The sequence below is a fragment of the Meleagris gallopavo genome, chromosome 1, assembly GCF_905368555.1.
Source record: "Meleagris gallopavo chromosome 1, MGAL_WU_HG_1.1, whole genome shotgun sequence".
Lineage (NCBI taxonomy): Eukaryota > Metazoa > Chordata > Aves > Galliformes > Phasianidae > Meleagris > Meleagris gallopavo.
The window spans coordinates 55,078,295-55,099,361 of NC_139404.1; the positions used below are offsets into that span (position 1 = coordinate 55,078,295).

At 42.2% G+C, this 21,067-nt stretch overlaps 2 protein-coding genes across 6 annotated transcripts in view; one reads left to right on the forward strand and one right to left on the reverse strand.

The window, feature by feature from the left end:
- Nucleotides 1–570: 570 nt before the first annotated feature.
- Nucleotides 571–17,013, forward strand: LOC100547352 (protein mono-ADP-ribosyltransferase PARP12). The gene is made up of 12 exons (XM_010713410.2): nt 571–978; nt 1,541–1,679; nt 2,594–2,888; nt 3,944–4,039; nt 5,193–5,316; nt 6,585–6,780; nt 8,943–9,063; nt 10,256–10,352; nt 11,705–11,783; nt 12,953–13,083; nt 13,748–13,896; nt 14,673–17,013. The coding sequence occupies exons 1-12, from the start codon at nt 665–667 to the stop codon at nt 14,945–14,947; spliced, it is 2,016 nt and encodes a 671-aa protein (XP_010711712.2). The 5' UTR covers nt 571–664; the 3' UTR covers nt 14,948–17,013.
- A 693-nt stretch (nt 17,014–17,706) lies between these two features.
- Nucleotides 17,707–21,067, reverse strand: part of TBXAS1 (thromboxane A synthase 1) — a 246,457-nt gene continuing 243,096 nt past the window's right edge. For all 5 annotated transcript variants that reach the window (XM_085228360.1, XM_085228350.1, XM_085228340.1 and 2 more), the window contains one exon: nt 17,707–20,556. In XM_085228360.1, coding sequence (XP_085084486.1) covers nt 20,482–20,556 — 75 coding nt within the window. In that variant the 3' untranslated portion in view covers nt 17,707–20,481. The remainder of the gene's footprint in view (nt 20,557–21,067) is intronic.

Here is a 21,067-nt window from a genome sequence, read left to right on the forward strand (position 1 = left end):
ATTGTAATGCCTGATAACTGATCATACCTCATGTTTGGTGTGGTTAGAAACAATTTGCTTTCTAATGTCACAATTTTTCATTATAGATATCTCCTCTCTAAGGACAGCCACGGAGCTGTGTCAGGGGAGGGTCAGGTTGGGAATTAAGGAGAGGTTCTTCACCAGAGGGTGGTGAGCATGAAACAGGCTCCCCAGGTCAGTGATCATAGCACTGAGCTTGCTGGGGTTCAAGTAGCACCTGGACAACACAGCCATACAGTCTGATTTTTGGGTGGTCCTGTGTGGAGCCAGGAGTTGGATTCCACGGTCCTTATGGTTCCAACTGGGGATGTTCTAAGGTCCTATGACATCACCAAAGCCCTGAGGTGATGCCGCCGTGAGGGCGGTGAGGGCGGCGAGGGCTGCTCAGCCGGCTCAGTGCCCCCTAGGGCGGCAGCGGGGCATGACGGCAGTCCCAGCCGAGCCAGGAGCTCTCCGCTCCCCGCCCGGCCGGCACGGCCGCAGCTGCTCCGCAGCCCGCCCCTTCCCTCTGGCTCGGCCTTTTAGGCGGCGGTTTCGCTTTCGTTTCTTCGCCCTGGAGGCGAGGAAGTGGCGGAGGCGGAGCCGCTTCCGGGCCCGGCCCGCCGGGAGCGGCTCTGCTAGGAGAAAGCAGCCGGGGCCGGCCATGGCGCTGCCCACCCAGGTGCTGAGGGCGCTGTGCGTCGGCGGCGGCAGCCTGGAGCTGGAGGAGCTGCTGAGGCGGCTGCCGGGCCCGCCCACGGCGGAGCAGCTGGCGGCGGTGGTGCGGGACTCTCGGTGCTTCACGCTGGTTCGGACGCCCGACGAGGCGGGGGCGGCGGCGGCGGAAACGGTGCTGGTGGTGGCCACCAGCTCGCTGCGGCTGTGCCCGGAGCACGGCGCGGGCTGCCGGGGGGGCTGCGGGCGGCTGCACCTCTGCAAGTACCACCTGAAGGGCGTCTGTCGCAACCAGCAGGCTAGGTGAGGGCGAGGACCCGCGGGGGAAGCGCGGGCGTTCGGGCCCGGAACAGATGGGGGCGAGGGGAGCCCTTCCTCGGGCCTCGGCCTTGCGCCGGCTGTGCCCTCCTCTGCGTTCCTTCCATTTCCGTGTGGCGAAGGTACTTTCAAGACTCGGTTCTTCTCCTGTCTTCGAGGCAGAGAGGCAGGAGAGTTGTGAGAGACCTGTTTTGGTACCGCCGCTTCCTTTCCGCCTCACCGTCACTTCCCCACAGTTCCCTGGCCTGCCCCTCTGCACGTCAGGCTGTGGTGGTTCGTGTGGCTGAGGGCATTTTCTGCCTTTTTGCTGCTGTCTCGTGCACAGGTTGAGCTGCGAGTCGGATGTACCAATGCTGCTGGGCTGCGGTAATGCTTTGAGGGCAGTAAATCTGAAGTAGCAAGGCAGAGCAGTCACGTAATTGCAGTACAAAGTAGTACTGCGGATTTTTCTAAAACTAGCTAAGTTGGTGTGCTGTTAAAATTATTTCACTTAGTACAAGCAGGGTTCCAAATTGTGCTGATACATTAGCTTCATCTTGCTTTGTAGGAAGGAATGCAAGTTTGTTCACGACTTCTACTCTCCCCACAACCACACTGTTCTCATACAGCATGGACTCAACAGCACTTTTAGCACTGATGAACTCCGCCAGCTTCTGCTTCAAAATGACCCTACCCTCTTACCAGAGGTGAGCACTGTGTGACTGTTCTTTGTCCCTTCCGAGTGACCATCACAAAGTGAAAGAAGTGTGTTGTTAACTGAAGGTGTATTGGGTAACAATTTGGTTACCATAATCCAAATCTAATGCGTGAAATCTGCAACCTTTGTTCTCCTATGTAGGGTAGGTTGACCCTGACTGGCAGCTCACGCACTGCTGTTTGCTCACTCCCATGCCCCAGCGGGATGGCTGGGAGAAAATCGGAAGAAATAAAGGGTTAAGATAAAAAGTTTAATAAGTGGTGGAGAAAGAGGAAGAAATGAAGTGTTGCAGATTCACCACCACCAACTCACAAGCAGATCTATGCCCCGCCAGTCTTTAAGCATTGTCTAACTTATAAGAGGACATCCCCCAGCCCCTCAGATCTTATTGCTGAGCGTTTTGTTAATATGGTATGGACTGTCCTTTTGGCCAGCTTAGCTCAGCTTTGTCCTTTCTGCAATCTTGCCCACTCCAATCTGTGGAGGGAAGATAAAGCTTTGGCCGTTATCAGCATTTTGGCTTCATATCCAAAACACAGCAGCATATGGGCTGCTGTGAAGAAAATTAACTCTCTGCCAGCCGGACTTAGTTCTTCTTACCATCAAATTCACATTGAGGAAATCTGCTATTCTTGAAACTAGAAAACCAAAGAGTTATGGTAGCAACACAATAAAATCCACAGTGTGAGAGAGCAAAATACCATTTGCTTGAGAATGTCTCTGACATGATTGTTGTCTGCTGCAAGATCTTTCTAGACAATAAGTGAAAATGAGAAGAAAAAACCTGTACATCTTCTAAATGCAAATTTAAAAATGGAGCTTGAATTCAAACAGTCTGTATGAGCATATTCTACTTGAATCTTTAAACTTTATTTATTTGTTTGTTTATTCCCTCTACCCAAGGTCTGCCTGTATTACAACAAAGGGGATGGACCTTATGGATCTTGTACCTTTAAAAAGCTCTGCACCAAACTGCATGTTTGCCAGTACTTCTTGCGGGGACAGTGCCGATTTGGCAGCAGCTGCAAGCGATCCCATGACTTCTCAAAGCCTGAATGCTATGAGAAACTGGAGAGACAGGGAATGAGTTCAGATGTTATTCAGAAACTGCCCTCCATTTACAGAAATATGTATGCCATACAAAATAGCAAGGGAAGCAAGCATGACACAGAAGATAACAAGCCTTCACCATGCAAAGGTAAATAGATCGTGATGTCTTTTGAGAACATCAGAAGATCACTGTAGTCACTATAGTCACACAGATGCTGCTGAAAAAGAAAAAATCAAATGTCATGTCGTGATGTGTCACTGGCAGAGACATGTCTCAAATTGAAGCAAAGTAGATTTCAAGGCATTAGGGGTGTCTAATTGATAAAGTTGTTGGTTTTTATAAAAATCCTTACATTTGGAGTTAGAAAAGCATAATAGAAATTGGAGTTGTTGAACAACTATGTAGTATGCACAGATAACTCAGATCTATCTAGAAATGAAGAGGCTTTGGATTCTATTCTTGTTTTGTGGTGACAGCTTGAAACTGGTTCTGAGTATATTTAGCAACTATAGGATAAAGGAGTAGGACTTTAGTGCATACAAGGCTACCAGAGACTTAAGTGTCTTTCCAAAGATGAGCACAGATGTATGTGTATTGCTCTGAAAGTGATGCCTCCTATTTATTTCCATGAAAGTTCCAACAAAGAGCACAATAAAGCTATTTGATAGAGCAAACTCTCAGCTGCAGAACTCAGTCTTTCAGCATAGTCACCACCAGTAGCTGCGTATTTTCACCAGTAATGAACAAGAGCCTGCATGTCACGCTCATGAAAATCTGCGTGACCTGTTACCACTGCTGAAATGCACAACCCACCACCTCACTGTGCTCACGTCCACTGTTTGGTCTCCAGAAATGTTCAGCAAGCATCGATGAATGTAGGGTGTACCATTTTTTCAGTGGCACACCTTTGCTTCATACATACTGCCATGTCAGACACCATTGTGACAGAGTGCCCCTCTGCTGCCATCTGTTGCATGCAACAAAATATAATGGAATATTGATGGGAAGGTTTAGCCTCTATTGTCATGTCACCAACATCTGCCTCTGATGTAATGGGCCAACATCCTAAAATAGGAGGCGTTAATTACAGAGCAGCTCTTGTAAATAAACCCTCTGTTTCTAGGCATTTTCTCATAGCTACACTTCTAAGAGAACTTGTTGAAACCAAAGTACTAATAAGGTTTATAATCTCCCCTCTCTAGAGAGAAAACACAGCTCTAGCCAGGAGTCTACGTCTATCAGTAATGAAGTGGAACAGATATGCTTGTATCATCTTTACACAAGTTGTGTCTTTGAAGGTAGGTTGTGACTGTAGCAAGCTCAGTCTGTTTTTATTTTTTGAGAAAGTGATAGAAATCCTTCACAGGAAAGGGAAGCTTATGCTTACCTGTAGTTAAATTGCGTTGCAATATTGAATGCTGGTATGAAAGTTTAACACACAGAGAAGTTGTTTAATTTTACTTTGAAATGTCTAGTATTAGCCAATGTTTGAGATTGGCTGGTTCAGCTGGGGACTGCTGAATGATAGGGCTCCTTCCTGTTTGTAAATAATTGCAGAAGTTATTACGAAATCTGTTTTCTTCCTCATTTCTTCTAGCATTCTTCCGTTTCATCTGTGTGAGCTCTGTATCCCTTTGAAAACATTCTGACCTGTCCAGGAAAAATACCGCTTTTGTTGGGATGTCCTTTTGTCATCTTTTTCCTTCTTGGTGTTTTTGACCCGTGGTACCTCTGTGAGGTATTGCACATCTTCTCATATGAAGTGTCTTCTTGACTTTGTGTTGTTATGTTGCCAGCTTCTCTACAGTGAAAGCTATTCTGGAATTTGTTCACAAGTGTACTGGTGTCTGGCTCTTTGTTGCTATTGAGGAATGGCTGCGTTCTGACTCTTGGAATGATTTCTGAGTGACACCTGTGATATCTGGGATACTGCAACCACTGTTCTATTCGCTAGTGGACAAGAAACTGGACCCTTAAGGCTGTTGACTTATTCAGCCATCTCCTATCCTAAAATTGAGCATTATTTTCTTCATCACTACCACCACGGGACTAAGTGGTGACATATAATCTTACATATTTGGTCTGTGCTACATTAAACTACATTTGAAATAATAGAGTTACATGATCCTGTGGTCTCAGTTATTGTAAATTTTTGCCTTTGAAATTAAGGGCACAGCTCAGTCCTTTACAGCTGAGCTTGTTAACAATTGTGATGGACAAAGAAAATCTACTGCATGCAGAAACTGAGCTTTTGCCTGAGCTCAGAAATTAAGTGTTGCTTGACCATGCTGAAAAATTCAGAACTACTGCTTGCAATGATTCCATAGCTGAACCCTTTCCATAGCTATGCATTTGATACTTTCGCTAGCTAGGTGCATGTGCCTGAAATGTTGGAGTCATCCTCACAGACGGTAAAAATAACGCATCTCTTTCTTCCCCCCACTTTTATAGACAAGTGCATCAGAACTCATTTCCACTTGCCGTATAGATGGCAGATCTCTGATGGTAATACCTGGAAGGACTTGGAGAATATGGAAGAACTAGAAAAAGAATATTGTGACCCCAATAACGTCAGGTATAAATGCTTAAAAGATTTAATAATGTTTGGAGTTTGCCCTCTGGACGTGCAATAATGGACCAGACCCTCAGTGGCTATAAATTGCTGCAATTTTATTGCATTTGGTGTTCTGCTGACCTCGCTTTGTTCAAATGCTGTTGCTTGAGGTCTGACCCATTGTGATTTATGCGTGCCTCAGTCTGTATAAGACCATTGTGCTACCACACTTGAGCTGGCTGGGATGGAGTTAAAAATTTCTTTTTAGCAACTCATACAGGGCTGTGTTTTGGCTTTGTAACTAAAACACTGTTGATAACAGGCCAGTACTGTAACAGCTGCTGAACAGTGATTGCAAAGAGTCAAGGTTTTCTCTTTGTTTCCCCACTTGATCCCATTCCCCCCCACAGATGGATAGCTGAGGGTGGGCAGGAAACTGGGAGATATGGCCTGAACTGGCTGAAGGGATATTCCATGCCACAGAATGTCATGCTCAGCAATAAAATCTCAGCTAGGAGAAGAGAGTTTGAATTTTTGGCTTCTAAGATGTCTGCTATTCAGAAACTCACTGAGCATGGTCTGCCCATGGGAGGTGTTGAACATTTTGTCTTGATTTGATTTTTAAATTATTTGCTCTCCCTCTTGCCTTTACTTCATAAGCTGTCTTTACCTTGACCCCCCAGTTTGCTTGCTTTTGCTCTTCCTATTTTCTCCCTTCTGCCTTGTAGGGGCAGAGATGGGGAGTGAGCGAACAAATCTGCAGTTGTCTGCTGGCCAGGGATGCTCTGCCATCATGATTTTATGGGTCTGAGTCATAGACTGTAGTATTTCTCACTCCAAAAAACTGCATAACTAGTTCCTACTGCTGCTACCGTAGGAAGTCTTAGGATAATCCTGAGTGGAAAACCACAGATGTACGATTGTATCATATGTACTTTTGAGAAACTGTCTTTGGTTAGAGCTTGTCAATACACAGTTTGGTCCCATGGTTAGAAGTAATCTTCTCTTTTACTTTTTTATATGGAAGATGTGGAGGTGGCATGGAATTTTCTGTCCTCCCCCTCTGCCCCATCCCATGCTGTGGAAGCACTAGAATACCCTGGGTACCTGAAGGTATAAAATGTGTACAAACACAAGACAGAACTGAGATTATTGTGGAAACTACAGATTTGTGTTCTGGTCTTGAGTGATGCTGAATTAATTTGCTGATTTGTGGTGAGCTTTGGAATCTATATGTAAAAGTTCACAAAGTTTTTTTTTTTTTTTTTTTCTTTCTTTCTTTTTAATAGATCTGCTAGACCTATTTCTAAATTGGGCTTTATCTTCTCATACATCTCTTTTGTGGATATGCAGTCTGGATTAAAAAAGGTCAGACGTCTTTCCACAGCCTCCTCTGTGACCAAACCACCTCACTTCATTCTTACAACGGAATGGATCTGGTACTGGGAAGATGAATATGGCGTGTGGCGGGAGTATGGAAAAAAAGTAAGTGTGGAGAAGTGGTGAGAATGTCAACTTTGTGCTAAGAGTGCAGAATTACTGGGAAGTGTTTGTTTCTGTCCTCTCTTTTGTCACCCCCTCTCTCCCTCCAGACACCTCACAGATGGGCTTTAAAGGTACAATGAGATTTTTCCTGCAAATAAGACTAGTTTAGATGGGATGAGTCACTGCTGAGTCACAGTCGCTATTGACAGATAGATCTTCAGTGAGTCATGTCAGATAGGGTCACATAACATACATTCTTGTCATTGCTCCTAACTAAAACTTCCTTTTCTGAGATTCCTGTAGCATTCTGTTTGTCTTTGTTAAGGTCTGACTGATGAATGTGCAGTCTCAGTGACAGTGTTCCCTGCAAACTCTGCACTGTGTAACTTCAATCTTTGTAACGCTCCTTGCTTTTACTTTGGGGCAGTTTCTCTGCTTTTCAGCTGAGTAATACATTGTTTTTGTCTGAGCTACTATCGTGCATCCGCCTCAAGAAATGGCACAGGCAGGCTGGTAATAATAGACAAGGAGGAGGGTGAGGTACTTAACTTCTTTGTCTTCTCTGATAACTGCTCATCATACAGCCCTCAAATGTTTGGTTTGATAAGAGGGGATTGGGGAAGCAATGTCTCTCCCACTGTAAGTGAAAATCAGGTTTATGACTGCCCAAGGAACCTGAACATCCACAAGTCTATGGGTCACAATGAGATGCATTCCAGAGTTCTGAGAGAATGGGCTGATGTATTTGCCAAGCCACTCTCTATGATATTTGAAAAGTCATGCCAATCAGATGAAGTCCCTGGTGACTGGAATAAAGGCAATGTTGTGCCCATTTTTAAAGAGAGTAAAAAGGATGACCCTGGGAACCACCAACCTGTCAATCTCATCTCTGTGCCAGGGAAGATCATGGAGGAGATCCTCATGGAAGCTATGATAAGGGACATGGAAGGCATGGAGGTGATATGGGAGAATAAACATAGCTTTACCAAGGGCAAATCGTGCTTGACCAACCTACTGGCCTTCTGTGATGGTGTCACTGCATCAGTGGACAAAGGATGAGCCACTAATGTTGTCTATCTCAACTTCAGCAAGGTCTTTGACGCACTACTCAACATCTTTCTCTCCAAATTGTAAAGATATGGATTTGATGGGTGGGCTGTTTGATGGACAAAGAACTGGCTGCAGGATCAAGCCCAGGGAGTGATTGTCAATGGCTCAGTGTCTGGATGGAAATCAGTGACAAGTGGTTTCCCCCAGGGGTTAGTGCTGGGATTGATACTCTTTAATATCTTCATCACTGTCATCCCACCCCCAAACAGTGGGATTGAGTGCACCCTCAGCAAGTTTGCTTGATTGAGAGTAGACTTTCCAAAAAAGACTTGGGGGTACTGATGGATGGGATACTAGACATAAGCTAGCAATGTGCCCTCGCAGCCCTGAAAACCAGTGGTTTCCTGGGGTGCATCAAAAGAAGTGTGGCCAGCAGGGTGAGAGAGATGATTCTGCCCCTCTGCTCTGTGCTGGTGAGGCTTCATCTGGAGTGCTGTGTCCAAATGTGGAGTCCTCAGTACAGGAGAGACATGGACCTGTTGGAGTGCATCCAGAGGAGGGCCACAAATGGTCCCAGGGATGAAATACCTCTCCTATGAGGACGGGCTGAGAGAGCTGGGGCTTTTTGGCCTGGAGAAGAGAAGGCTATGAGGTGACCTAACAGCAGCTTTTCATTGTCTAAATGGGAGCTACAAGAAAGAAGGGGACAGACTCTTTAGGGTGTGTGGTGAGAGAACAAGGGGAAATGGCTTTAAGCTCAAGGAGGGTAGATTTAAGTTGGATATAAGGAAAAAGTCTTTTACGATAAGTGTGTTGAGGCACTGGAATAAGTTGATCAGAGATGTGGTTGATGCCCCATCCCTGGAGACTTTGAAGGTGAGGCTGAATCAGGCCCTGGGCAACCTGATCTCACTGCAGATGTTCCTGCTCATTGCAGGGGCGTTAAACAAGATGACCTTTAAGCATCCCCTTCAACTCTAAGGATTCTATGATTCTATGCATAAAGTTTGGTAGAGCCTGCAGCCACCTTATAATACTTGTTGGTTTTTGAACTTGTTAGTATGTAACAGACCAGGTGAATCTTTCTTTTTCTTCTGGTTTTGGCCTGACAGGATAGTGATCATGCAGCTGCCACTGTAAGCAGTGATGACCTGGAGAAAGCTTACACTGCGGGAAGTTCTACAAAGCTGAACTTCAAGGCAGGAGTACACGAATATGAACTGGATTTTGGAGGTATGTCCTGTTTTGTTTTTTAATCTTTATTTCCCTCTCTTTTCCTCTCTTCCAGGTCATTTATTGTCTTAAACTATGTTCATGCAAGAGATCAAGTTTGCCTTTCATAACTTTGACATTCAGTTGTACATAAAGAGAGAGCTCCTGTCAGAGTTCTCATAACTCTCATAAGAGCTGCTAATACAGCAGAGTGGCTTTCTTATTCCTTCAAACCTTTCATTTTTAAGGGTTTCTTGTGCTAGGTTTAAAAATGCGTGCCAGCAAGTGAAAGACTAATGTTGCCCTTCATACTAGTACCAGAACTAAAGCCAGGAAGCTTCTGGTAAAAGTGATATGCTCTCATTCACTCTTTTTTCTGAAGGTGAGGCCTCAATTTTGTTGGCTGCTACTGCTTTTTATTTGCAAGGATGATGTGATAGCAGTTACATGATGATCCAAGACCCAGAATAGCTCTAAGGTTCATTTTACTGTGGTTTGTCTCTGGTGGTGGTCAATAAAAATGAATGGCCTGTTACAGCTGTCAGTTATAGAGTTTGAAATCTATAAACACATGAAGGAAAACAGTGTCTTGATTGCATATTGAGGAGGAGGGGATACAATCCATGGATCAAAAGAAGATTTTTGTTTGTTTGTTTCAGAGAGAGCCTTTTTGTTTATGAGTGGCTTATAGAATAATGAAGGCATAATTTCCATAGCTGTCAGAGCCTATTGGTCCTTACAAAGCTAAGAGCGAAATTGAAACTGGAATCCTTCTTTGTGTGCAGAGCAGTGCTTAAACTGAGTCAAGTCTTGTGCTATCCTACCAGCAGGGAGCTGGGGGTGCACAAGGAATGTGGAAGGGAACACAGCAAGAATAGCTGACCCAAACTGGCCAAAGGAATAATCCGTATCATAGGGTGTCATGTGAAACAATACACTAGGAGGAGTTGGCCAGGAGGGGCTACTGTTGCTTGGGGAATTGCTGAGCGTGGGTGGGTGGTGAATACTGGTGTTGTACATCACTTGCTTTTATTCTTGTTTCCTTCCCTTTCTTATTAAACTGTCTTTATCTCAACCTACAAGATCTTGCACTTTTTTCTTTTTTTTTTTTAATTCTCTCCCCCATCCCACTCAGGAGTGCATGAATGGCTGCGTGGTACTTAGTTGCCAGGTTAAAACAAAACATTCTGTTTGTTTTCTTTCTCTTCCTCAGCCATGACTCAGAAAAATCTTCGCTATAGAACAGAGAGAAAGGTTTGCAGAAGACCTAAATTTGTGTCTCAGTCAGAAGTCGAAAAGATAAGAAAAAGGTAAACTGCAACTGCTTGTTCTGAGATGATGGGTATAGTGTATTGGGAATAGTGTTTAGTGCATAGTCTTGAAGAAAAGTATTAATAAGGTGAAAGAGATCTGTTAAAACAATTCTGAAGAATTTGAGAATACCTTTGTTGCAACAAAGTGTTCCAGCTCGGAAAAGCTGAGGCCAGGCAACATGGGAGCCTTAGAGGTGAAGGAATTTTGGACTTCCCCACAGAAAGTGTGCAAGTGTAGAAGACAGTTCAACATATGGCAGCGTTGTATGGAGCTGCTTATAGCAGGGAGCAGGGCACAAGTGGATCAAAAGGTGGAAGTCTGAAAAGGGAGAAGTTTTATATAATTCCATGTAACAACCAGCTTTTTTAATGCATTCCCTTCCAGGGCACTGATTTAAACACCACAAGAAGGAGCAGCAGCTAAAGACTTTAACTAACTGAAATGGTGGTGGAAGAAAGAGAGGGCTGTATCAGTTCTGTTTCTGATGTAGTGGATGCATTTTTATACTGCAAAGCATGTGTTCATATGTAGTGAGGCTTTTTTGTGCACATTCAACTCTTTACAACTAAGAAAACTAGTTTCATGTTTAGTTCAGTGTATGTCAAAATTCTTTGCTCATTTGGCATCTTGCCTCCTGCCATAAGTCTTGACATAACAATGTGGAAAAATATTTTCATCTACTGAACTGAAAAGCCAACTCTGAAATGTTTCTTAAGTATCTTAAGTTGCCTATTTTCTCCCTTATCTTGCCAAAACACTTAATATCATATTGTTATGGTTTGATGGTATTTTGTTGGTATTCCACATCATAACGTCATGGAGTGCATTGAGAGTTGAAAAGTTAATGCTGCAGTTCTGTGCATTGCTGATATTTCCGGTCTCAGAAGAGAAGAACAAACTACAACTCCCAGAAGATTTCATTTTTCCATTTCTGTTTGGAGGGAAAGCTAAAATGGAAGTTGCAAGACTTCCCCCTCTTTACTCCCTGGCTGCTTCACCAACAGCATTAGAGTAAGGACTTTGGTTTTGGAAACTCTCTTTTTTTGCATTTTATTTGATTTACTAGCTTCAATTTCAATCGTATTGTATTATCTCATATTCTGCTACTATACTTAGGAAACTAAATTGTTGTTTTTTTTTTTTTTCCCCTTTAGCTTGCTGCCACTGTTTTTTCTCATCCAGGCCCATCTCCCTACATTTTCCATTTCTCCCCCTCCTTTCCCAGGGCACAGATCTGTGAGCACCTACACTTCCTAACCACAGAAATTAGGCCAAACCATGACACATATGTACATAAAATGTAAGGATTTGTTTTAATTGCCTTTTCATACTGTCTTGTACTATACAGGGGCTTTAAGAATACAGAAGAATTTAAGAGGATTCCCTCTCACTGGGACAAATCTGCTCTGCCTGAGCTGGGATTCAAGGTTTGGAGCTTTTTGTTTCATTTTTCCATCAGTGTTCTTGCATGCAGGCTTGTTAAATCCAGTGCCTTTGTTGATGAGTAATTGAAAGTAACGTAATGCAGAGGGATTTCTCAGTTTGAGTCTGATGTCACACTGGGCAGACCAAGAGGTGAAACTGGAACCAGGTCAAAACTAACAAATAGTGATAGTATAACTATGGTAACATTGACTTTCACAACCACGTATTTATTCCAGTCCTTGGCAAATTTGCCTGAAGGCAGATTACGGTATTAGCAAGACTATTACTAATGCCCAAGGTGCTTAGTTTTAAAGAAATCCAACATGTCCTGAGTCATCAGAGATAAATCATGTCACTAAACTTTAGGGTAACCAGGCCCTGAGGTTTGTATAAGTAGACAGCTGTGCATCTGTGGAGCACCACTGAAATCAGCACAGTTCAGGTTGGTATGAGGGTGATAGCATTGCAACAGTGAAGTGAACTTTTGTACCTCTCTAACACACCCAGCTAATAACCGCATGGTTTACCTTTGCTGACTCTCTGCCTTCCTCCACCACCATCTCAGTCAAAGATAGTAATTATACCTATAGAAAAAGCCTGTTGAGAAGCTTGAAAAAGGTCAATCTGTAAAATGTAAGACAGGCAGTGTAGTTTGTGTTCATTGGCTGTAGGGAAGTACAAACAAAAAAGACTTACGGTGCATGGCCGTTGATATGCTGCAACATAAATTTTCTGTTTTTATTTATTTTTTAGGGACTTGGTTTAGGGGCAGTACTGGTGGTAGGAAATGGGTGGACTAGATAGTCTCAGAGGTCTTTTCCAACCTTAATGATTCTATGATTCTAGGTACTGTTCTGAGTACTCAGGTACTGTTCAACAGATGCAGATGCATGTATCCTAAACAGTAAAAGGGGTTGTTTGCAAAAAACCGTGCTGCTCATTAACATCCTTTGGGCAAGCAAGCTGGGTATTTTAACCCCCAGGAATTCCTGTTCCCTAGGTGAGTTCACTTTTATACAGTAGGGATCTCTAATCTGCCTTTTTTCCAAGAGTGTTTTTGCCACTCATCTCTCTTTTTCACAGAAAAGACTTTAAAGGTTTGAGTGGTCTAACTCTATTTAGAGTGGCATTTTAAAAGATGAGAGCAGTGTTTCAATTTCTTCCCATACAGCTGATTGATCTTGACAGTTCTTCTGAAGAATACAACAAAGTCAAGGGGGACTTTCAACGCACAATGCCAAAGACACAGATTAAAAGGATTTGTAGAATTCAGAACCCGTCTCTCTGGGAATTGTATCAATGGTACGTGTAAAATACTGCTCTGGTGTGCATGCATGAAGTTTGTTGTCTCTGCAGTTAGTTGTATGCTACAGATAGCTATGCATTCCTAAAATGCAGCTGCATTTCAGAATCTGTGTCCACTTCCCCATGGAAATATCTATTCAGAATCAACAGTGTCAATAAAGAGATACCAGCAAAACCAGAATTCATTCAAGAATTAGAGCTTAGAATATTCAGATGAGCTCTGGGAGTGAATGGTTCTGATGTCTGCCAGACTTGAGTCTAGAGCACCTGCTTTTTACTGAAGCCTTGAAGCTGGACAGCAGCCCCATCTGCCAGAAACACTGGTTTCTAGCTGGTCAAAACTGAAACAGCTTTCAGAATTGAAAGAAAGACTCACTGAAGGAAAGCCTTACCATGAATTCTCGTGTTTAGCAAAAAACTGATGGCAGTTCCTCCACACCTACCAAATAGTGAATGGAACAAAACATTTTTAGTTATTAAATATCTGGAATCATTTGTATACAATGAAAGCATGTCTGTACCCAACTGGAAAACACAATATCTTGTTTGCTCAAAGCTTAGATCTTAATGTAAAGATCTTCAGAGTTTGTCTTTGAGTGCTAGTACAGCTGGAACCTAGCTAGCCACTGTGGAACTACAATGATGCTGCTTCTCATTATAGGCAGAAGGATCAAATGCAGAAGAGCAATGGTGGAAAGACAGACGAACGTTTCTTATTTCATGGAACCAGTAAGAAACACATTGATGCCATCTGTCATCAAAATTTTGACTGGAGGATCTGTGGCCTCAATGGGACAGTCTATGGCAAAGGTTGTTTTTCAGCTCTTCCGTTAACTTTAGGCTTGCTAAAAAAATATGCAGTAGTCACTGCAGATGTGTAAAACTAGAAGGAGGATGCTTGGCCATTCAGGCTGGTTGTGGATAGTACTGCTGACTTTCACAATGATTGTTTGGAGCTAAGGCATGATGGAGGGCCTTGGCCTCTCTGCTCCATTTTGTTCACACCTACTTCTATTCCAATTTCTTCCAGCTCCTATAGTAGGCAGCATGGAACTACGTGGTTGTTTTTTTTGCTTGTTTGTTTTGCTGGGAACATAACTACCATCCTGGTTACAGGCTTATTGCTTCACTAGGAAATTATACCCACCATCCTGAATACAAGAAAGAATCAACAAATCAAGAGAACAAGTCAAGAAAGTGGCTGACTGTCCACTCACCCAGCTAAATACTCAGAAAGTACTTTCAGAATACTCTCAAAAGTTGTTTCAGTGAGGATTAGTAGCCTGTGTCAAGAGAGGAACCTGTGTGACAGGGGGGAGGATGGAAGTCTGAAGTCAGAAGGGACGCCTTTGACAAAAGCAGTAACATTTAGAATATCACCTGTTTGGCTTTTTTAACATGTATACTATCAAAAATAGAAGGGTAGGTAATACATAGTGGTCATTTTCACTAAGAATGATAGGTAATGAAAGGTAATCCGGGAACTGCTTCATAGCTTTTTGTTGTGCGTTTGCTTTTACACTGCATTCTTTCCATCTCTGTAATTTTAGTGTTTTATCAACTCTGTCTTGATGTCTTTTCTGCAGGAAGCTATTTTGCAAGGGATGCATCATATTCTGACGCCTACTGCAGGGAAGGTTCATGCAGCAAGACCATGTTTCTGGCACGAGTGTTGGTGGGAGAGTTCACTGTTGGTAGGTCGAATTACGTTCGTCCTCCCCTGAAGGACAACCAGAACTTCTACGACAGCTGTGTGAATAGCTCTTCAAACCCTTCTATCTTTGTCATCTTTGAGAAACAGCAGGTTTATCCAGAGTATCTCATAGAATACTTGGACCAGGCATGTGCAAGAATGCTGTAGCAGCAAAACAGGTCATCACTATGTGTAGCTCAAATAAACATTATATTTGTCTTGACGTAACTGAGGAAAGTGATTTCTAGACGTCATATAGTTGAGTAGATGAGCATTCAGACATTTATTCTATACTTTCTGTGCTGTGGAAGTCAAGGAGTAAAAAGACACAAAGGATACTTTAGAATTAAAATCCTCTGTCTCCTATTGTTTTAGCAGGTGTCAGCTTTTCCTGTACCACAGTGTTCTGAGCTTTCTGTGCGCTTACTAGATGGATTAACTGATGCTTGTAACATGAAAATTGGCTGTAACTGCCATGTTTAAATAACATTCTATTACAGCTGTTTCGGGATAGATCCTTACCGGTGTTCACTGGTAAGATGCTGCCCCCTTTCTACCTTTTTATTTTTTGACTCAGAATTTGATAAAACTTGCTTTCTTAACAGTAGACATTAAGGTGTTTGCAAATGAGACTGTACAATCTTTCTTTTGTACTCAAGTCATTGCCTAAATTATTAGCAGCACTGTTTTTCTGACCATACTTAATCTTTACTAACATAGCTGCAAAAATTAAACCTTTGTTGAGAAGGAGCAGGGACTTACTCTGGCTTATTGATTTTCTCATTTAAAAAAAGTAACAAAGTAATGAACCAGAACAAGGGTTGCTTTGAGGTGTAGTACTTAAACAATTGAGTTTTTACCAATAACTACTGTACTTTAAGTTTGTGAGAGCACAAATTTTTAATGACTTCTGCTGTGCCTACAAATGAGAGAGTGCTGACATACACAGAGTGAGGAGAGAGAAAGCGACTCACCTCATTCTAGAATATTATGCTTGGGAGTGAAATGCAATCTTGCACTGCTTATTTAACAGCACAATCTTTCTTTATAGTATCTTTGTGATTCTGTTGTAACTGTTGTGAACGAATGAGTATCATCTTGCATTAGATGTATTTAGTTGCAGGGGACTTACCAGTTACCTATGTAACCAAAGTGTCTGGACTTGCTGGAGAAAAGCATTTAACTGTGAGTAGTCTTCAGGTGCAGCGCTGAAGCTGTTAAAAATCTCAAGACTAAGTTGAATATTTAACTGCTCTCTGCAAAAGATGTTATCTGTTATTAGCGCTGAGCAGTCAGTACATGCAGATAAAAAAGAATCTTGAACTACTGGGCATTTCTTAGGGTGAAAGCTGCTGATGCATAGATACTTGGCATCCTGCATTTATTGCTACATTAATGCTTCTGAAAGACTACATGCTAGCTGCAGATTAGAAAAACTTTAAGACATGTTTGTATATGACATAAAAACCTTCTCTCTACCTCTACTCTAGAAGCACTTCTTTCCAGTTCATCTGAATCCTGATTGACAGGTGGGTGTTGGGATACTTTGTACTACCTGCACTGTGAGCTAGGAGCTGAGCCGTGGTTAGCCAAACAAGTCTGTGCAGAAGCTCTTTTTATATAAACCATAAAGCAAGCAGCAAAATACCTAAATGAAAATACCCTCAATCATACGTTTAAATCCAGGAAGTATGTGGAAAAGCACATTGGCTGTATTCTTTCTCTTGAAAGATTTGTAGTAAAACATATGTAGTAAAACGCCTCGGCAAGTAATACATTCATTAAAGGCAATTGATGTATGAAAGCTTGAACTACTTGTGCAAAGTAAGACTTCTGCCAAAACATGTTATCAGTATGTTCATGGCAAATAAGAAGGCTGATGGTGTGCCTTCCTTGATCTGAACATAACCAGCTGTGAACTGACATAGCCAAAGCCATTGTTCTATGCTTGATCTGACTGAAAAACTGTGTTTTACCCTTTTGCCAGGAAACATGCAAAAAGTTGAGGTATTTTTAATAACAATTTTGATGGCTAATTCAGATACAAACAATATTTTTAGAACTTTTATTTGTGTGTGTGTGTGTCTGTGTGTGTGTGTGGCTGGGTTTGTTACTTTTCTATTTGTTATTTCTCCAGTAACATCCAAGAGAAAAAAATTACCATGTTTTCCACTCTTCAGACTTTAGTGGAAAGTTTCCTATGTATCATAAATTAAAAGGTACTTGACTGCTGATTTTTTTGTAATGTGTTTTTTCTTTTTCCCCACTCTCTGAGTGCACCACATTGGGAGACCTTTCTGATTTCTTGGAAACTTCCTTAAAGATGCTGTTGCTAAACAGTGGAATCCCCTATAGCTTTCAGGATTGAATTTAGAAACAGAGTCATTTGCCCTAAACTCAAACTTTATACAAAAATTGGTATTGAGCCTCTTTTCTGAATGATAAGGATCTCTCTTTACTACTTAAGACAAAAGAAACTGAGCGTGAAAAATGCCATCATCTTTCACTTTCTCCACCTCCTGATCACTCCCATACTGCATGAGGAGAAGGATAAGCTGTGAAGATTGTTTCCTTATCCTGGTAGCACGTCTGTACCATCAAGACAGATGGCAAACAGTTTGGGCTGTGCCTCTGCCCCAGGCAGGTCTGGAGCCTCCCAGGACCAACCCACCTCATCACTTAAGAGAGCTCACCTGGAGTCAGGTGTAGGCTTTGCAGGCCATATCCACCTGGCTCCTGCCTAGCACCTTTGCATTTCTCATCTTGTCTGTGAGTCAGTGCTTCCAAAATCCTAGCAGTGGAAGGAATCCTGCATCCTGCCTTGCACCTAGCAGTACAAGGAGCAAACATCTTAGCATCTGATCACTGTCTGGAGAGCACAGCCAGTGGGAACAGAGCAGCGAAATCAACAGCTTCAGAGTCAACCGTAGGTGCTTTCAGTATATTTACTATTGTAAATGCACAGGAGAAGGTGAAGCAGCATCCAAGATGGAATCATCATTTAACAAAAGAAAATGAGCAGTTGATCATTTAAGAAGGTATCACATATGTAGAAAATTCTGTTGTTTAATGCCAAATAAAATAGAGCATTCACATTTGCAATTGGCCCTGCATAATCATTTCTAATGCCTGACTCCAAGGATACTGAAGTATAAAACCTAATGAAAGTACAAAACTGTAAAGGTTTTTTATCATTGCAGCAGTCATTCTAAATACTATTTTATATGACTAATTTCAGCAATCGTTGCTAAGTCTCAGAAGATGTTTTCAGTAGAAGCTTTCCTTTACCAAGCAGCCTTTCCTTCATATCACCTCTCAGAGTGACAAAGAGCTTCTTGTGAAGCAGACGTGCCCAGTTTTAAACATACCCATAGTTCAGCAATACAAGACAACACACTTACAGGTACTGAGGAGAGAAAGTTATTTTACATCAGCTTCCTTATTCCTGCAGTTACTGTGCTGTTACCTGTTTCCTTTTCTGAGAGCTGCTGGCAGTCTCATGTCTCACTTTTTGCCAGTACTGAGTGAGTGCTCCAAGAAAACAGAGCAGCACCGCCCTTCCAGCAGCACGTTGCTGAACCTGGGACAGGAGCAGCATCATTAAGCATCCTGGTACAGAGGAAGGCTGTACACTGTCTGGTGGCTGTATCAGCTCAGCTGAGTTTAGTTGCTTGTGTACTGTCTGTTCAATTTAGAAGCAGCAGGGAAAGACTCTTAGTGCAATTTCCAAGCCTGTAAAATGTGATGCACAGTTGCAGTCACTGCAGTACTGTTTTTCTACCAGCAGAGTTAACATGGCATTCACGATGACAATGCCCTGTTTAGCCACAGCAATGTGAGCTGATCAGCTGCCATACACGTGAGTGGAGCTCTCAGATAAATACCAAGGATACAAACAGGATTCCGATAAGCAGGTTAGATAAGCAGTGTTCAGATAACAACAGATCATACAAAAGCACGCTGAAGCGAGACGCAATCTTCATTTACACTGGAGTAAATATTCAAAAACAAAGCACATAAAGACCTGCTAATTTACATAAGGAAGAAACAGAATTAAAAAAAAAATATTGAGGAGCCAAACAAGTCCTTAATGGCTGACTTCTTCAGACTGTGAGATGAGCCTTCTGCTCATTTAGGTAGGTGGGAAGTTTTTAGGCAAGGACTGTCCAACTTTTTGCCACTTGTACCTATACGCTGCACAGTAAATTAGCTGTCAGTACACTGCTTTCAAGAGGAAAAGGTGATGGATAACTTGTGGAAATTAAGGCATATACACTCTGTTGCTTTTCAAATAACAGTCACTTCATCAGTAATTCAATATCTGTAATAGGATACTTCTGGTTAGCCTGCCAGAGATGCTCCACATAAATAGGAACAATTCCATGATTGCCAGGACAGTACTTAACTGTTACCTGTACAGATCTGATTAAAAAAAGAATTCCCATAAAAGAAACAGACAAAATCTTTCAGGAATGAGACAGAGCAATTTGATCAGTGTGAAGTGAAGCATGTGGGAAGGAGGCAGCAAAAGGTGCTTGCTGGAGAGAAACTGCAGCTAGGGATCAGCGAACAGATGGCTCCTTCCAGCAATCCCTGCAGGGAAGCTGAGCAGTCAGTCTCTTCCCACTGCTGCCACGACACTTCTCTGTGCATCCCACCAAGAGAAATGTTGTACTTAAGGAAACTTCTAGCACAGAACATCACTAGGCACTTGGAAAATAACTTGTTGCAGGGTCACATAAAGAGCCAAAAGGGGGACTGATGATCCTGGATCCCACTCCCTGGCCATTGGCTTTAGTGCATGCATAACTCAAGTCAATGAGATAAAGGTGTCAACTGCAATGCTTGGAAAGTATAGGCCTCGGAGCAGTGAAGCAGATATTATGCCAACATCTTCTGATTATCCTTAAAGCTTCTCCAATCCTCTTGCTTCCTTTAAATTTATGTCTTATTTTTGTCAACCTTTCCAACAGAAATTCTTAACTAACAAAATAGTTATCACCTCACTTCTTAGTTACTGGAATCTAACAGGCAACTGGGGGAACTCTTCACTCCTCTTTAGGCATGTTGATGCAGTGAGCCAAGTGCAAACTGTTAATTTAAGTGTATTTCAAAACACTTCAAAAGCATGAAGAAGAAGCTGCTTTTTCTACTTTACAGGAACAAGGAGAGGTTAAGTACTGTGCAGGAGACTCAGCTTTGATTTTTAGCAGAGTTCAGAATAAAATCCAATGCACTGGATTCCAACTCTTCTGCTATAACTCTGGTGTCTCTTGGGCTTTTTCTAAAGCAGGGATTTATAAGTGCATCAGCAGAATGTATTAGCTAATGAATGGTAATTAAAACCTATCGTAAATCTTAACACCTTAACACCTGCTCCATCCATTGAACTAGAGCGTGGAGAAAGCCTTCTTATAGATGAGTAAAAGGAAGTGTAATGTAGAAAAGCCAGCGAAAGTCACGTGCTTCTTTTCAGATATTATTCACAGCAATTTCAAAATCACCAAGTGACTGTGAAGCCCACATCTCATTTTAAAAAGTGACTTGAAACTCTCCCACCGGGTGGCAGTTAGGCAGCATCTGCTGACCTTTAGTGGGACTCAGGCTCCTATCTGTCTTTGGATATTTGAAAAATAATAATATTCAGTAAGTCATTAAACAAGAGGTCCCATTCCAGGAGGTTACAGGATGTACATTCTGTTTTAGCGAGATTCTAGGATAATGTAGACTCCATTTTTCGGTCCAAGTGTGGCTTTTGATTTCAGCTGCAAAGGAATCTGAAAGACAAAAGAACAACTTAAGTATGATTGTATGTACTTGTTTATGTATACATAACCATCCCGCATACCAACAGACATTTTTGCTCAGGAACCAATTCATACCAGGGTTACTGTGGAAGCAGTAAAGTGCTTGTTTTACAGTCAGCTGTGGTAGTATATTAAATAGAATTTATGGCCAGAGACTGAGGCAGTCATTGCCCAGGTATATTGTAGATCTGAACAGAAAGAAATTAACTCTGTAAACTCTAGAGCTGCTGAGTAAGTGACAGGTGCAATATATACTGCAATAGGCATATACTAAAGTGCTGAGATCCTAAGAGATACACCTATTCTCTCCATATACATCAGTGTTTTTTGACTGCAGTGATGATACACTGCTCTCCATCAAGGCAAGGGTGTGTAACTGTTTTATTATAAAAATTGTAAGGGTTACATCACATTTTGATTAAAACATGCAGTCGAAGTTTTTTGTTCCTACTTAATATGGAAGTGGTTCTATCAGTTTTCT